General features: G+C 46.6%; 1 protein-coding gene across 4 annotated transcripts in view; it reads left to right on the top strand.

Moving 5' to 3' along the window:
• GON4L (gon-4 like) overlaps nt 1-16,880 on the top strand; it is a 393,663-nt gene that overhangs the window by 145,394 nt on the left and 231,389 nt on the right. For all 4 annotated transcript variants that reach the window (XM_069218468.1, XM_069218469.1, XM_069218466.1 and 1 more), the window contains one exon: nt 13,514-13,623. In XM_069218468.1, coding sequence (XP_069074569.1) covers nt 13,514-13,623 — 110 coding nt within the window. The remainder of the gene's footprint in view (nt 1-13,513; nt 13,624-16,880) is intronic.

Genomic DNA, 16,880 nt, shown 5'->3' with positions numbered 1-16,880 from the left:
TTTTGGAGCAGTGCCGCTGTCCTCGGGAGTTTCTTGGTCTCTTGGAAGTAGGGCAGTCCTCTGAGGATTCAGAGGTCGCTGGTCCTGGAGAAAGCGTCGCTGGAGCAGGGTTCTTTAGAAGGCAGGAGACAGGCCGGTAGGACTGGGGCCAAAGCAGTTGGTGTCTTCTTTCTTCTTCTGCAGGGGTTTTCAGCTCAGCAGTCTTCTTCTTCGGTAAGTTGCAGGAATCTAAATTCTTAGGTTCAGGGGAGCCCTTAAATACTAAATTTAAGGGCGTGTTTAGGTCTGGGGGGTTAGTAGCCAATGGCTACTAGCCCTGAGAGTGGGTACACCCTCTTTGTGCCTCCTCCCAAGGGGAGGGGGTCACATCCCTAATCCTATTGGGGGAGGATTTCTAAAAGTTAGAGTCACTTCAGCTCAGGACACCTTAGGGGCTGTCCTGACTGGCCAGTGACTCCTCCTTGTTTTTCTCATTATTTTCTCCGGCCTTGCCGCCAAAAGTGGGGGCCGTGGCCGGAGGGGGCGGGCAACTCCACTAGCTGGAGTGTCCTGCGGTGCTGGCACAAAGGGGTGAGCCTTTGAGGCTCACCGCCAGGTGTGATAGTTCCTGCCTGGGGGAGGTGGTAGCATCTCCAACCAGTGCAGGCTTTGTTACTGGCCTCAGAGTGACAAAGGCACTCTCCCCATGGGGCCAGCAACATGTCTCGGTTGTGGCAGGCTGCTGGAACTAGTCAGCCTACACAGATAGTCGGTTAAGGTTTCAGGGGACACCTCCTAAGGTGCCCTCTGGGGTGTATTTTACAATAAAATGTACACTGGCATCAGTGTGCATTTATTGTGCTGAGAAGTTTGATACCAAACTTCCCAGTTTTCAGTGTAGCCATTATGGTGCTGTGGAGTCCGTGTTTGACAGACTCCCAGACCATATACTCTTATGGCTACCCTGCACTTACAATGTCTAAGGTTTGGCTTAGACACTGTAGGGGCACAGTACTCATGTACTGGTGCCCTCACCTATGGTATAGTGCACCCTGCCTTAGGGCTGTAAGGCCTACTAGAGGGGTGACTTATCTATACTGTATAGGCAGTGTGAGGTTGGCATGGCACCCTGAGGGGAGTGCCATGTCGACTTACTCGTTTTGTTCTCACCAGCACACACAAGCTGGTAAGCAGTGTGTCTGTGCTGAGTGAGGGGTCCCCAGGGTGGCATAAGATATGCTGCAGCCCTTAGAGACCTTCCCTGGCATCAGGGCCCTTGGTACCAGGGGTACCAGTTACAAGGGACTTACCTGGATGCCAGGGTGTGCCAATTGTGGAATCAAAAGTACAGGTTAGGGAAAGAACACTGGTGCTGGGGCCTGGTTAGCAGGCCTCAGCACACTTTCAATTCAAAACATAGCATCAGCAAAGGCAAAAAGTCAGGGGGTAACCATGCCAAGGAGGCATTTCCTTACACACACCTTTCATACATGACCTGCATTGGACCATTCATGCGGCCAGGCGTGGGCCCAGCATATTACAACACTCGCCTCAACAGACAGCTCCATTCAAGGGCCCATCACTTTCATACGCGCACATGCCTGACACAGCAATCACACTAGCTGATGGGAGTGTTTGGACTGGCGTTTGGCTAGCAGTGTGTTGTAGTGGCCAACAGCAAGTCACTATTTACACCGCCAGCCAAGCGCCACTCTACACACACACACACACACACTGCCAGCCAAGCACCACTCCACGCACACCGCCAGCCAAGCGCCATACTGAAATCCCCCAACAGTGTAGACCTGGAAATTATAAATTATAAACATATCCTGTACTACTTTCAAACAGCATATACATTTTAATTCCATACCGTGCCCTCTTGCTTGGAAAGTACTGCTTAAAAACCAAACGACCCTTGAACAGGACCAAAGACTCGTCCACAGCGTTTTCTTTGCCTGGAACATAGACCTCTGAAAACCAATCTACAAAGTGATCAAGGACATGCCTATTCTTAACAAGACGGTCAGAATCAAGGTGATCTCGTGGCAAGGCTAATACATTATTCACAAAATGCAGCATCCAAAGAAGCATATACCAATTACGACTCATGGTTGCAGGAAATATAGCTGTTGCCATCAAGGGTCTAGTAGACCAATACGAAGTCAGGGACGGCTTCCTTATCAACACCATCAAAAAAGTTAAACCCAAGAACTTTTTCAACTTTTCCAAATTTGTGAGACTCCACTGGGTAGCTCTAGAGTGTGGCCTAAGTCTGGCAGCGTTATCCCTCAAGTACTCCTCAGCATACAAATTAGTCTGCTCAACAATCTCTTCCAAAAATACATCATCCATAAACAAATGAAAGAAATTGATAGGCAAAAAGTTTTCCGTATTCACACTACACCCCGGGAGACCAGTGAAGCCAGACAACTCCAGCTGCTCCATGTTTGGGGCAACCCAGAGGTCAGGTCTTCCAGTGGGAAGCCTTTAAACTCAGTGCTGCTACACAATTGGCACATCAGTGTCCTATACCACAGGCACTTCCTCAGCACTCCGAGTGGCTTCCTCATCAGATGATTCCTCTGTGACAGAAAATTCACCGCCAGAATCTAGCACTTCCTCCTCTGCCTCAGATGCAGTGTCAGTCTCATCATCATGGTCAGAAGACGACTCAAAAAGCATACCAACAACCTGCTGAGCGGTCACTCAGCGGCTAGCCAAGATTCTTTCTAAGAAGTCTAACTTGACAAATACGCCAACAACAACCAGCACTGTCTAAAATAAGTAATAAACAAAGTGTGACTTTATCACTAAGAGTTATAAACTCAAAAACTATACCACTCACTTGCCTGAAAAAGCTAGACTCACCGGCAACTACTGTACACAGACACAGCGATCACCAATGGTATCCCACTAAAAAAGAAAATTACACATAAGACAACACAGATATCATCGTGCACAAATTTAAGGACAATTTCACACACAATCTAGCACCTAGTACTCCATTTACAAAAATTACATTCATGCATGGAAACAATACTCATTTGTAGTCAATTGTCTTTTCTTACCCAAAACATGCAACTACGCAAACCGCAGGTCAACCACTGCAAAAATCGCAAGGAGTCACAGGAACAGATGCAAGAGCTTTGAACTAGAACAAAAAGGAGAAATAAACCGTTATAATCAGAAATACAAATACTTCGCCAGTTGCAAACACCCTGCCTCCAAACATTTAGAAACTTTCTCTGGTGTCTAGTTGTTGCTGCCCCCCTTGGGGCAGATGATCCTAAAAAAACGAGGCCAACAGTCATGTGCCCCTTGCGATCCTTGGCCAAGGGGCTGCCCCCCCCCCCCGCCCCCCCACCCCTGCCCCCCCCCCAACAAAAAATAGAAACAAAAACTATCCCTGGCGCCTTAGTGGATTCTGCCCCCCTTGGGCAGATGGGCCTAAAAATAAAACATAGGCCGAACTGCCCCCAAGGGTGGCAGAAATGGCCAACAGTTGTGTGCCCCCCTGGGGATAGCCCTTGCCCAAAGCGTGTCCCCCTCCCCTCCCACTCAAAAAAAAAAAAAAAACACAAAAAAAATCCCTGGTGTCTTGGGTGCAGACGGGCCTGAAAATAAACATAGGCCGAACTACCCCCAAGTGGGGCAGAAATGCCCCCCCCATTTGGGGGGGGGGGGGGGGAGACCCTTGCCCAAGGGGCCATCCCCCACATAAAACACACAAAACACACACACACAATATCCCTGGTGCCTAAGTGGCTTTTGCCCCCCTTGGGGGCATATAGGCCTAAAACAAATAGGCCAAACTGCCAACCAAGAGGGGCAGAAATGGCCATCAGTAATGTGACCCCTTTGGGGGGCGACCCTTGCTCAATGTCCCCACAAAACACACACACAAGATCCCTGGCGCCTAAGTAGCTTCTGACCCCCCCTTGAGGGCAGATGGGCCTAAAAAAAAAAAAAGGCTGATCTGCCCCCAAGGGGGCAAAAATTGTCACAGTTCTGTGCCCCCTTTCGGGGGGTGGCCCTTGCCCAAAGGGCCACACCCAAACACAAAAAACTGAAAAAAATCCCTGGCATCACCATGGCTTCTAAAAATAATAGGCTGATCTGCCCGAAGGGGGGCAGAAATGGCATTCAACATATTGCCCCTCAAAGGGGTGTGACCCTTGCTCAAGGGGCCTCTCCCCGCAACATGAAACTGACACAAAACAAATCCCTAGTGTCTAGTGGGTATTCCTGCTGATTGGGCAGCAGAAATGCTGAAAAAGACAGAGGGAAAGGAAAACCCTTTCCTTTCCCCAATGCCTTTTTCACTCGTTCATAGGCTAGCCTTTCAAAAATCAGTTATCATTGGTAAATGCTTTGTTTACCCCACCTTGGGCTGTTATGTTACTGCCTTGGACATCAACCCTGATAATTGCACGTTTGCTTATACGTTTGACTGCAAGCAAACATTTTGTGTCTCTCCTTCGCACTCATGCCCATGGCAGCCGCGGCGCTTTGGATCGGCTTGCTTATGCCAACTGTTTTACTTTTCATTTTCAATTTATGTGGAAACAAACTCGAGCAAACGTGAGACCCATAGCATTTCAAATGCTTGTTTTCTTTTTGTTTTATGTTCCCTATTAGCAGTATAAAATGCAAATTATGATAAGACCAAGGGTCAGCGTTGCTTGTTAAGACAAATCCATTTGTGAGTGAGAAAAATAATGACAGTGTTAATAGTTGGACTGTCCATTTGCACCAGTGTAGGAGTGGGGCGTGATCCTCATCCTTTGTGTTTATCATTTACCACCGTAGTCCTCTGGTCACAAATACTGTGCCGGCCAGTTGGTTACCCAGGCTTCTTCTATGGGCTCTTGACCCTAGAGGTGTAACGTAGTGGAGTAGTCAAGGTGATACATAAGTCACAGTGACGCATACACAGTAAATTCATACATTCAGTCAAAGCTTAGGGTGCTAAATTATAGCTTTGTCTACAGCTAGTTAGGGGGCAGTTGTACATATAAAACAGAATGTACTGCCTCCCCCCGGGGTAAGATATGATACATAACTATTTTATGGTGTTTAGGCCCAAGGTTGTGTATTTCTATTAAACTGTACTTTATCACCAACATTATTCAAGCAAGAATGTGTTCTTGACAAATGTGCAAAGTTCTTTGGTTTACTGTTTGTTTTTTTACTACCTGAAGGTCTATGGTACAAAGTACTGAACATAATACAATAGTGTGGCAAGTCCATACATCTGATGCTATGTCAGTACTATTTTCTCATTTTTCTTCTTTAAATAATTTAAACATGATAAATCACATCAGGCATACCAAATTCATGTTTTTCATGTTAGGGATAAAGGCAGGTGTTCATTTCTAGGAGCCAGAATGCTATGTTTTACAAGTCTGCTTAACACAGTCAGCGAAGATCTATAGCTTGGCTGAGCAGAGCGGAACCAGTCCAGTCTCGGTCTGCCAGCATGCAAGCTCGAAAAAGCCTTGCCGTCTCCCAAATAACACAATTGAGAATGAGGGGAATTATAGTATATCAAATGTACATGTAAAGTGGACAGCCCATTGATTGCACAAGACCAGACGAAAGCTCCTCATGAATGTTGTAAGGAAATGCCTCCTTGGCATGGTTACCCCCTGACTTTTTGCCTTTGCTGATGCTATGTTTTGAATTGAAAGTGTGCTGAGGCCTGCTAACCAGGCCCCAGCACCAGTGTTCTTTCCCTAACCTGTACTTTTGATTCCACAATTGTCACACCCTGGCATCCAGGTAAGTCCCTTGTAACTGGTACCCCTGGTACCAAGGGCCCTGATGCCAGGGAAGGTCTCTAAGGGCTGCAGCATATCTTATGCCACCCTGGGGACCCCTCACTAAGCACAGACACACTGCTTGCCAGCTTGTGTGTGCTGATGAGAACAAAACGAGTAAGTCGACATGGCACTCCCCTCAGGGTGCCATGCCATCCTCACACTGCCTATGCAGTATAGATAAGTCACCCCTCTAGTAGGCCTTACAGCCCTAAGGCAGGGTGCACTATACCATAGGTGAGGGCACCAGTGCATGAGTACTGTGCCCCTACAGTGTCTAAGCCAAACCTTAGACATTGTAAGTGCAGGGTAGCCATAAGAGTATATGGTCTGGGAGTCTGTCAAACACGGACTCCACAGCACCATAATGGCTACACTGAAAACTGGGACGTTTGGTATCAAACTTCTCAGCACAATAAATGCACACTGATGCCAGTGTACATTTTATTGTGAAATACACCCCAGAGGGCACCTTAGAGGTGCCCCCTGAAACCTTCACCGACTATCTGTGTAGGCTGACTGGTTCCAGCAGCCTGCCACAACCGAGACATGTTGCTGGCCCCATGGGGAGAGTGCCTTTGTCACTCTGAGGCCAGTAACAAAGCCTGCACTGGGTGGAGATGCTAACACCTCCCCCAGGCAGGAGCTGTAACACCTGGCGGTGAGCCTCAAAGGCTTACCCACTTTGTTCCAGCACCACAGGGCACTCCAGCTAGTCGAGTTGCCCGCCCCCTCCGGTCACAGCCCCACTTTTGGCGGCAAGGCCGGAGGAGATAATGAGAATAACAAGGAGGAGTCACTGGCCAGTCAGGACAGCCCCTAAGGTGTCCTGAGCTGAAGTGACTCTAACTTTTAGAAATCCTCCATCTTGCAGATGGAGGATTCCCCAATAGGATTAGGGATGTGACCCCCTCCCCTTGGGAGGAGGCACAAAGAGGGTGTACCCACCCTCAGGGCTAGTAGCCATTGGCTACTAACCCCCCAGACCTAAACACGCCCTTAAATTTAGTATTTAAGGGCTTCCCTGAACCTAAAGATTTAGATTCCTGCAACTTACCGAAGAAGAAGACTGCTGAGCTGAAAACCCCTGCAGAAGAAGAAAGAAGACACCAACTGCTTTGGCCCCAGTCCTACTGGCCTGTCTCCTGCCTTCTAAAGAAACCTGCTCCAGCGACGCTTTCTCAAGGACCAGCGACCTCTGAATCCTCAGAGGACTGCCCTGCTTCAAGAGGAACAAGAAACTCCCAAGGACAGCGGATCTGCTCCAAAAAGACTGCAACTTTGTTACAGAGGAGCAGATTTAAAGACCCCTGCAATCCCCGCAAGAAGCGTGAGACTTGCAACACTGCACCCGGCGACCCCGACTCGACTGGTGGAGAAACAACACCTCAGGGAGGACCCTCCGGCGACTCAGAGACCGTGAGTAACCAAAGTTGTCCCCCCTGAGCCCCCACAGCGACGCCTGCAGAGGGAATCCCGAGGCTCCCCCTGACCGCGACTGCCTGAACCTAAAGTCCCGATGGCTGGAAAAGACCCTGCACCGCAGCCCCCAGCACCTGAAGGAACGGAACTTCTGTGCAGGAGTGACCCCCAGGAGGCCCTCTCCCTTGCCCAGGTGGTGGCTACCCTGAGGAGCCCCCCCCTTGCCTGCCTGCACCGTTGAAGAGACCCCTTGGTCTCTCATTGAAAACCATTGAAAACCCGACGCGTGTTTGCACACTGCACCCGGCCGCCCCCGCGCTGCTGAGGGTGTACTTTTTGTGCTGACTTGTGTCCCCCCCCGGTGCCCTACAAAACCCCCCTGGTCTGCCCTCCGAAGACGCGGGTACTTACCTGCTGGCAGACCGGAACCGGGGCACCCCCTACTCTCCATTGAAGCCTATGTGTTTTGGGCACCTCTTTGACCTCTGCACCTGACCGGCCCTGAGCTGCTGGTGTGGTAACTTTGGGGTTGCTCTGAACCCCCAACGGTGGGCTACCTTGGACCCAAACCTGAAACTTGTAAGTGATTTACTTACCTGCTAAAACTAACAATAACTTACCTCCCCCAGGAACTGTGAAAATTGCACTGTCCACTTTTAAAACAGCTATTTGTGTTTTATGTAAAAGGTATATATGCTACTGTAATTATTAAAAGTTCCTAAAGTACTTACCTGCAATACCTTTCAAATGAGATATTACATGTAGAATTTGAACCTGTGGTTCTTAAAATAAACTAAGATAAGATATTTTTCTATAACAAAACCTATTGGCTGGATTTGTCTCTGAGTGTGTGTTCCTCATTTATTGCCTGTGTGTATGTACAACAAATGCTTAACACTACTCCTTTGATAAGCCTACTGCTCGACCACACTACCACAAAATAGAGCATTAGTATTATCTCTTTTTGCCACTATCTTACCTCTAAGGGGAACCCTTGGACTCTGTGCATACTATTCCTTACTCTGAAATAGTGCATACAGAGCCAACTTCCTACAAATGTTAAATAAACTTTGAATTTTTTTTATAAGGGTCGTACAGGAACTCACTTGTCATCCTGTGGTTTGGAACAAGACAGAATGTGAAATCACCTGAACATGACTTAAAAACAGGCTGAACCAGTTCAAACCACCGTGTAAGGAAATGCCTCCTTGGCATGGTTGCCCCCTGACTTTTTGCCTTTGCTGATGCTATGTTTACAATTGAAAGTGTGCTGAGGCCTGCTAACCAGGCCCCAGCACCAGTGTTCTTTCCCTAACCTGTACTTTTGTATCCACAATTGGCAGACCCTGGCATCCAGATAAGTCCCTTGTAACTGGTACTTCTAGTACCAAGGGCCCTGATGCCAAGGAAGGTCTCTAAGGGCTGCAGCATGTCTTATGCCACCCTGGAGACCTATCACTCAGCACAGACACACTGCTTGCCAGCTTGTGTGTGCTAGTGAGAACAAAACGAGTAAGTCGACATGGCACTCCCCTCAGGGTGCCATGCCAGCCTCTCACTGCCTATGCAAGTATAGGTCAGTCACCCCTCTAGCAGGCCTTACAGCCCTAAGGCAGGGTGCACTATACCATAGGTGAGGGTACCAGTGCATGAGCATGGTACCCCTACAGTGTCTAAACAAAACCTTAGACATTGTAAGTGCAGGGTAGCCATAAGAGTATATGGTCTGGGAGTTTGTCAAACACGAACTCCACAGCACCATAATGGCTACACTGAAAACTGGGAAGTTTGGTATCAAACTTCTCAGCACAATAAATGCACACTGATGCCAGTGTACATTTTATTGTAAAATACACCACAGAGGGCACCTTAGAGGTGCCCCCTGAAACTTAACCGACTATCTGTGTAGGCTGACTGGTTCCAGCAGCTTGCCACACTAGAGACATGTTGCTGGCCCCATGGGGAGAGTGCCTTTGTCACTCTGAGGCCAGTAACAAAGCCTGCACTGGGTGGAGATGCTAACACCTCCCCCAGGCAGGAGCTGTAACACCTGGCGGTGAGCCTCAAAGGCTCACCCCTTTGTCACAGCCCAGCAGGGCACTCCAGCTTAGTGGAGTTGCCCGCCCCCTCCGGCCACGGCCCCCACTTTTGGCGGCAAGGTTGGAGGGAACAAAGAAAGCAACAAGGAGGAGTCACTGGCCAGTCAGGACAGCCCCTAAGGTGTCCTGAGCTGAGGTGACTCTAACTTTTAGAAATCCTCCATCTTGCAGATGGAGGATTTCCCCAATAGGGTTAGGATTGTGACCCCCTCCCCTTGGGAGGAGGCACAAAGAGGGTGTACCCACCCTCAGGGCTAGTAGCCATTGGCTACTAACCCCCCAGACCTAAACACGCCCTTAAATTTAGTATTTAAGGGCTACCCTGAACCCTAGAAAATTAGATTCCTGCAAACAACAAGAAGAAGGACTGCCTAGCTGAAAACCCCTGCAGAGGAAGACCAGAAGACAACAACTGCCTTGGCTCCAGAAACTCACCGGCCTGTCTCCTGCCTTCCAAAGAACTCTGCTCCAGCGACGCCTTCCAAAGGGACCAGCGACCTCTGAATCCTCTGAGGACTGCCCTGCTTCGACGACGACAAGAAACTCCCGAGGACAGCGGACCTGCTCCAAAAAGACTGCAACTTTGTTTCAAGAAGCAGCTTTAAAGAACCCTGCAACTCCCCGCAAGAAGCGTGAGACTTGCAACACTGCACCCGGCGACCCCGACTCGGCTGGTGGAGAACCAACACCTCAGGGAGGACCCCCAGACTACTCTACGACTGTGAGTACCAAAACCTGTCCCCCCTGAGCCCCCACAGCGCCGCCTGCAGAGGGAATCCCGAGGCTTCCCCTGACCGCGACTCTCTGAAACCTAAGTCCCGACGCCTGGAAAAGACCCTGCACCCGCAGCCCCCAGGACCTGAAGGACCAGACTTTCACTGCAGAAGTGACCCCCAGGAGTCCCTCTCCCTTGCCCAAGTGGAGGTTTCCCCGAGGAAGCCCCCCCTTGCCTGCCTGCAGCGCTGAAGAGATCCCTTGATCTCTCATTGACTTCCATTGCGAACCCGACGCTTGTTCAAACACTGCACCCGGCCGCCCCCGCGCCGCTGAGGGTGAAATTTCTGTGTGGGCTTGTGTCCCCCCCGGTGCCCTACAAAACCCCCCTGGTCTGCCCTCCGAAGACGCGGGTACTTACCTGCAAGCAGACCGGAACCGGGGCACCCCCTTCTCTCCATTGAAGCCTATGCGTTTTGGGCACCACTTTGAACTCTGCACCTGACCGGCCCTGAGCTGCTGGTGTGGTAACTTTGGGATTGCTCTGAACCCCCAACGGTGTCCACTTTTAAAATAGCTATTTGTGAATAACTTGAAAAGTATACATGCAATTGAAATAATTCAAAGTTCCTAATGTACTTACCTGCAATACCTTTCAAACAAGATATTACCTGTTAAATTTGAACCTGTGGTTCTTAAAATAAACTAAGAAAAGATATTTTTCTATAACAAAACCTATTGGCTGGATTTGTCTCTGAGTGTGTGTACCTCATTTATTGTCTATGTGTATGTACAACAAATGCTTAACACTACTCCTTGGATAAGCCTACTGCTCGACCACACTACCACAAAATAGAGCATTAGTATTATCTCTTTTTACCACTATTTTACCTCTAAGGGGAACCCTTGGACTCTGTGCATGCTATTCCTTACTTTGAAATAGCACATACAGAGCCAACTTCCTACACACCGCATGACCATCTTTGTTTTATTTGGGATTGTGAAAGAGGCATATTGAACAGCATAGAACAGTGGTTCCCAACCCATGGTCCGGGGACCCCTGGGGGTCCCCGAATCCTCCTCAGGGGGTCTGCGACTGCATAGGAAATTAAATAATATTAACAGATTAGGTCCACAGCTTTTAGTAATGACTGTCGGGGGGGGTCCTCGGATTCTGAATAATGATTCAGTGGGGGTCCCTGGGTTCTAATAATGATCAAGTGGGTGTCCACAGAAGTCAAAAGGTTGGGACTCACTGGCATAGAAGGTACAAAATAAGATAAACATGTTTAGCCATTGACAAAAGAACCAGTGAATAGCTACATCATGTAAAGTTTCAAGGGCTTGCCAAACTCAACAGTGGTTTCTGTCCTGGAGCGTTTTCAGTTTAAATGCTCTAGCGCAACGGTTCTTAACCTTTGACTTCTGCGTACCACCACTGAATCGCAACGGGAAGCACGGTTCCCTGGCCTAACACATTTTTTACAATTTGAACCTCAAAATCTATAGCCAAAAATACACAAACCAGTATACATCAAACATATACCCAAATTACGAAATATTTAATTTACAAAAATCTGAATTTTAATTGGAAAGCTAAAGCCTTCTAATGTTTTGATTTTATTTCTAAAACACAATGACATGGAAAACCAGCATTTCACTGCAACGTTCTGTACTAATACATCCTTTCTTTTTGTCGGTGCTTGAATCAAGCTAAGGAAACCAACTTAATTTGTAGCAACCAAATTAAAATTCCTGCACAATAACAAGGTGTTTAATTTTTTTAATGTTACATTTTATTTTTTGATGTACATATTTTAAAAAAAAAAAATTCTAAACATTTGTGGGGCCCCCCACAGTTGGCATTGGGTCTACATTCTAAGAAATACTACCCTACTGCTTTTATAGCTGGCAATAAATTAATGAAATTAACTACTTCACAGACTTGGAACATGCATAATCCAAACAACAAGTGTTTACAGGACCTATTTCTCTTTTGACTGGGGTCCATTGTTGGTGATTAATTTTATGTGCACTTCTTTTCCCTCCTGGCTTCCCCCAACACTTAATTAGACCACAGGAGAGTTTTCTTTTACTTAGGAGAGGCCCTTTTCTAAAAGTTCTGGTCACTGATCCCTAGGGGGCCATTGCTATATTGCCATCTTTTTCAGTCAGAGATAAGTCTTGCATTGATAATGTGCGGTTCAGCTAGCTAATTTGATTGAGGGGTGTGGTTTAACTCTATATCTTATAAACTGATTGATGTCTGTGGTTTAGTTCCATATCTCGGTTTAGGATCCCACTGTAGGCCAACTCAGTTTTTCGATCTTCTCTGATTGTTGTATACCATTTGTTTAGCGATTCTGCATTTAGTGCCTAAGACACCACTCAGTTTTTGGTGTGAACCATACAAATTATGTTGTAAGTAATATTGGTAAATAGAGCAGTTGGCGTCCCAGCCTTTCACATTTCATACCTGTTCGCCTGGTCAGCCTTATTTAGCACAAACCTGCACTAACAAGTCGTAGGCAGCTTCTGAAATCCCACCTTAGGCTCCATATGTTGAAATTGATGTATATTATCCGCCTATATTTTCAGTGTGCCTGGATACCCTCATGGGTGATTAGTGCGCTATACAAATCAGCATAACCTAATGCAAGTTGTCAGAGAGGTTTGGAGCAAAATGGAGGGTTCTTCGAATGAAAAAAGGAAGAGTAATAACAAAAAATATTGCAAGAGGTGTCTGCAGAGCACCAACTAGAATTAAAAGAAAGAGTTGGTCCAGTGGACACTTGCTGCTAACAGTTCAGGCAAGTGCAAATGATCACTGCGTAGTGCACAGCGCCTTCCATGAATATGCCAACATTAACAAAATCACCAAAGGGCAGTTCAGTTTGCAAAGTATGCTATACAAATAATTACATGCTAATCTCTTGTGCTATTATCTGTTACTCTTGATCTCCTTCGTTCCTCTGCTTGAGTTCATTAGTTTGTGGACAGGCTGTGTTAGGGTGGTAATTTATCTTCTGCAAACTCCCGAACTGTTTATTTGGACAGGTTTCTTGATTGTCATTGTACACCATCTGACTGCATTGTTAGTCTTTGGAAAGGGGTTTCTATTTTCTATCTCTTAGGAGGTAAAAAAAGACTAACGTTCAATATTTGTATTTTTGGAGGGGCAAGGAAAGCGGTCTTACGATTTGCTTTCATTTTGTTTCTTCCTGCTTCAGGTCACTAGTTGGTGACAAATAGGATACTATACCACTCGCAGAAATGCTGACGCCTGAAATTAATTGTGTTGTTTTTCTTTTGTGCTTATTGGCTTTTTTATCTCTAGAGTTTTGTGATATCCTAATTAAACAAAAGAATGTTTCTGTGCTACTAACATGTCAGTTTCTGTATTTGTACATACAGAGTACTAGTACATGGCCTCTAACACCTATTTATTCGTGCTTGAGTAATGTCCCTTCTCTCCAGTTTCAGGAAGACCCTGGCGTACAATTTCAAAACGATGACGAGCAGGAGGGAGATGATGAAAGCAGTGGTCCAGAGGCCTCTACAACCTTCAATACCCCACAAGCAATTCGGTAAGACCTTGTACGTTTAGTGTGAGTAGTATGCAGCTGTTTTATATAGCACTGTGTTAGTAAAAACTCTGAAAGTTCCCTCTCTAGAACGGAGAGGTAGATGTTCGCCTTTTATAGTTTCAATCATTCTGTGAGGCTAAACGAGAAGAGTATGCAGTTGACTTAAAATAATTGATGTTGCTACAATGTGGCTTTAGTGTGCAGGAAGATGTGTGCTAAAGGTGGGAAGTGGAGAGTGGACAGAAAACAACAGTGATTCTGATGTGCAAGAAGGTGTAGAGGTAGCTGAGGAGAGAATATGGTTGAGAGGGAACAGCTCAGAAGTAGGTGGCAAGGTTATAGAAAAAGACTCGAGAATGCTGCACAAGATGCATTTGGGAGACTATCAAAAACGACAAACCAGAAGACGGAGGGGGCTGATAGAAATATGATCAATTGTTTGGGACAAGGAGGAGAGTCTGCAGACTACGATTCGTGAACCAAAGTTAGGAGAGGCACTCTTCCAGTGGAACCTGCAGCCCAACAATCATGATGTTGACAGGAAGTACAAGACAGGAGTTCAGCAGAATGCAGCAGAAGGGGGCTAAGTGAATGGTTGCAGAAGTCCGCGTGCCCTGTGCAAGCAAAACTTCCCTGGGCTTTTACTATGCTAACACCTACCTGTCTCTTATGAGTTATTTGTTGAGAAGCATAGGGACATGTAGTGTGGAGTTATTTTTCAGTTTTTTTTTTTTGCATAGCCTCTTTAGAGGCATAGGGCCTAATCGGGTGTTAGTGGCCAAGGGACTTGAGCGTAAGGGTATAGCAACTGATTTATGATTGAGGACATGGCGATTTACTGGACAGTGAAAGCATTGAGGCGAGTCAAGGGCACTAAAGATTGCTGGGAAGGGCAATTGTGAGGCTGTCTCCGAGGAATAGTTGACATTTGTGTGTCAGAGCATGGTTGAGGATTGATCACGATGAGGACTCTCTGGCTTTGGAAGTTGAATGCTTGCAGTTGACGTCTTTTGAAAGAGTGAGCTGACCCACATTGGGTAGATTACATTTAGGACCTGTTTTTTTCTGATGTGATCTACAGCTTTTGAAGTAACTTCAAAGATTATCGCAAAAGGTTTGCAAAGGTCATTATTCATCTTCAGAGAGGGAGCTGCAGTGCAGTCATCTCTATCTCAGTATTTCCTGCAAGGCTCCCTACCTGCTCCAGGGGATCGATGCTTTTTTTTAAAGCCCATTACTGAAATGTCACTGCACTTTTACGGCGTGTAGCTTTGTAAGTGTTAAATTCTTTCATCAATAATAACGTTTTTGGCCCATTAGTGCACTTTGTGGAGTTTTATTGGTTCTTGGAAATGCAACTAGCTCATGTGTCCAGGCCATTACCATGAATTTTACTGCCCTCTGCCTTGTGAAATACAGCAATTAAGGCTGGTGATTTAGATTTAGCAGAAACAGTTCCAGCTGTTTTGCGACGAATATTCCCAACTTTTGCAAAACAAACGTCATTTTCTAATTTCAAATAGCTTGCTCATGGTGTTGCTTAGGCCAAGGTGATGCAATTCATTTCTAAATAACACGGCGGAGGACTTGAAGAGCAAGGTTTTCCTATTTATAGAGCTCACACTAGAACTAAAGGAAAATACACGTAATTTAAAAAAGGTGAATGAGTGGTCTTAGGGGGGGGGGAATAAGGAGGTGGGGGAGGACTTGGGTCTTTTGTATCAGCTTCCCTGAAAATGGGAAAGCATCATGAAAGGAGCAACGAGCGAGTTGGATCTAAATTCTAAATTTGATTAACAGGAAAATATATAACCAGAGCCGAAAGAGAGGTTTCTTTAACACTTACATGTCGACGTGAAAGCCACATTGTAGACAACTGTGTGTTATTTATCTGCATGTTGTGCCCAGCTCAGGAGACCACATCAGCAGAAGGATGATGATTGTAACAAGGGTGCATCTAGTCACCCACATGGAGTATGATTTAAGCAAAGTGCTTTGCAGAGAGTCATGACTGTTAACATGTATATCAAAAGATTGAAGAGATACCCGAACGTGAAACTGATTTATAAAATGCACTGTATAAGCATTTGCACTTTAAATTTTATATTAGTGCAGGAGCTTGAACTTAGAATAAGAAATCGAAAAACTAAGTGGACACCTTATTTTTGTTGTTAAAAATTAGGGGTTCTGGTTGACGGAGGTAAGCACCCTGATCAAGCAGGAACCACAGTCCTAGTCAGGGTAAGTCACAAACTCACCCTAAAACTGTGCCCACCCTCTGTTAGCTTGGCATATAGCAGTCAGGCTAAACTTGAGAGTCAAAGTGTGAAATATTTGTGCAACACTTCAAACAGTAAAACAGCAAAGACACTACATGAAGATACCACGCCCGGTTAGAAAAATAGAACTTAATTTAATACATAAAACAAGAAAAAAAGACAAAAGCATAATAAGTAGAATTTGAGATATGACTTTTTAAAGAATTAACTTTAGAAAAGCGCTTAGAAACAAAAAAAGTGCCAATTGGGACTATCTGGTCGCGCTGGACTGGGATAAAGTAAAAAGTTCAGACTGACCCCAGCGGAGCGCGGGCCAGCTACAGGGACCCAGTGGGGCCCACTGAACAAAAGTACCTTAATCCTGGATACATGATTGTCAAAGATGCCTGGAGCAGGCTGAAGTGGTGTGTTAGTGTAGATCCCTGCAATGGAGATGACGCGTCGATCTTTCCACGCAGTAGTGAAGATGCGTCTATTGTTGTCCACAAAGCAGCGGCGATGCATCGGGTTCAAGATGCGTCAGATCCAAAGGCGATGCGCCAAGGTCAGTCTGCGCAGGAGAGGCGATGCGTCAACTCCGAGCTATGCAATGGGGCTGAGGCGCTGGTTCAGATTCACATATCAGGGGCGATGTGCTGGTTCCGATCCAAGCTGCCGTGGCAGTGTATGGTTTCAGCCACAGCAAACACCTTAAACCCACTTCCAAGGGTCCAGGGCTGGGGTGGCACCACTTGGCAGGCAGGCTCACGGATGGTAGAGTCCAGTTGTTGATGTAGGTGAGTTGGAAGTCTTATGTCCCAGTGACTTCAGATAACAGGAGACCAGTCAGCTAGCCCTTGGAGTCCCTCTGGGTTCAAGTGATCTGGGTCCAGACCTTCTGACCCAGGAAAGGCAGAGCAAGAAATCAGTTCTTCCAGAGCAGCAGTCCAGCAGAGTGGCAGTCCTTTAGCCTGGCAGAGTATCCACAGGTCCAGAAGT

This window comes from Pleurodeles waltl, chromosome 12 (genome assembly GCF_031143425.1).
Source record: "Pleurodeles waltl isolate 20211129_DDA chromosome 12, aPleWal1.hap1.20221129, whole genome shotgun sequence".
In the NCBI taxonomy this organism is placed as follows: domain Eukaryota; kingdom Metazoa; phylum Chordata; class Amphibia; order Caudata; family Salamandridae; genus Pleurodeles; species Pleurodeles waltl.
This window is presented reverse-complemented; position numbering and strand designations above follow the sequence as displayed.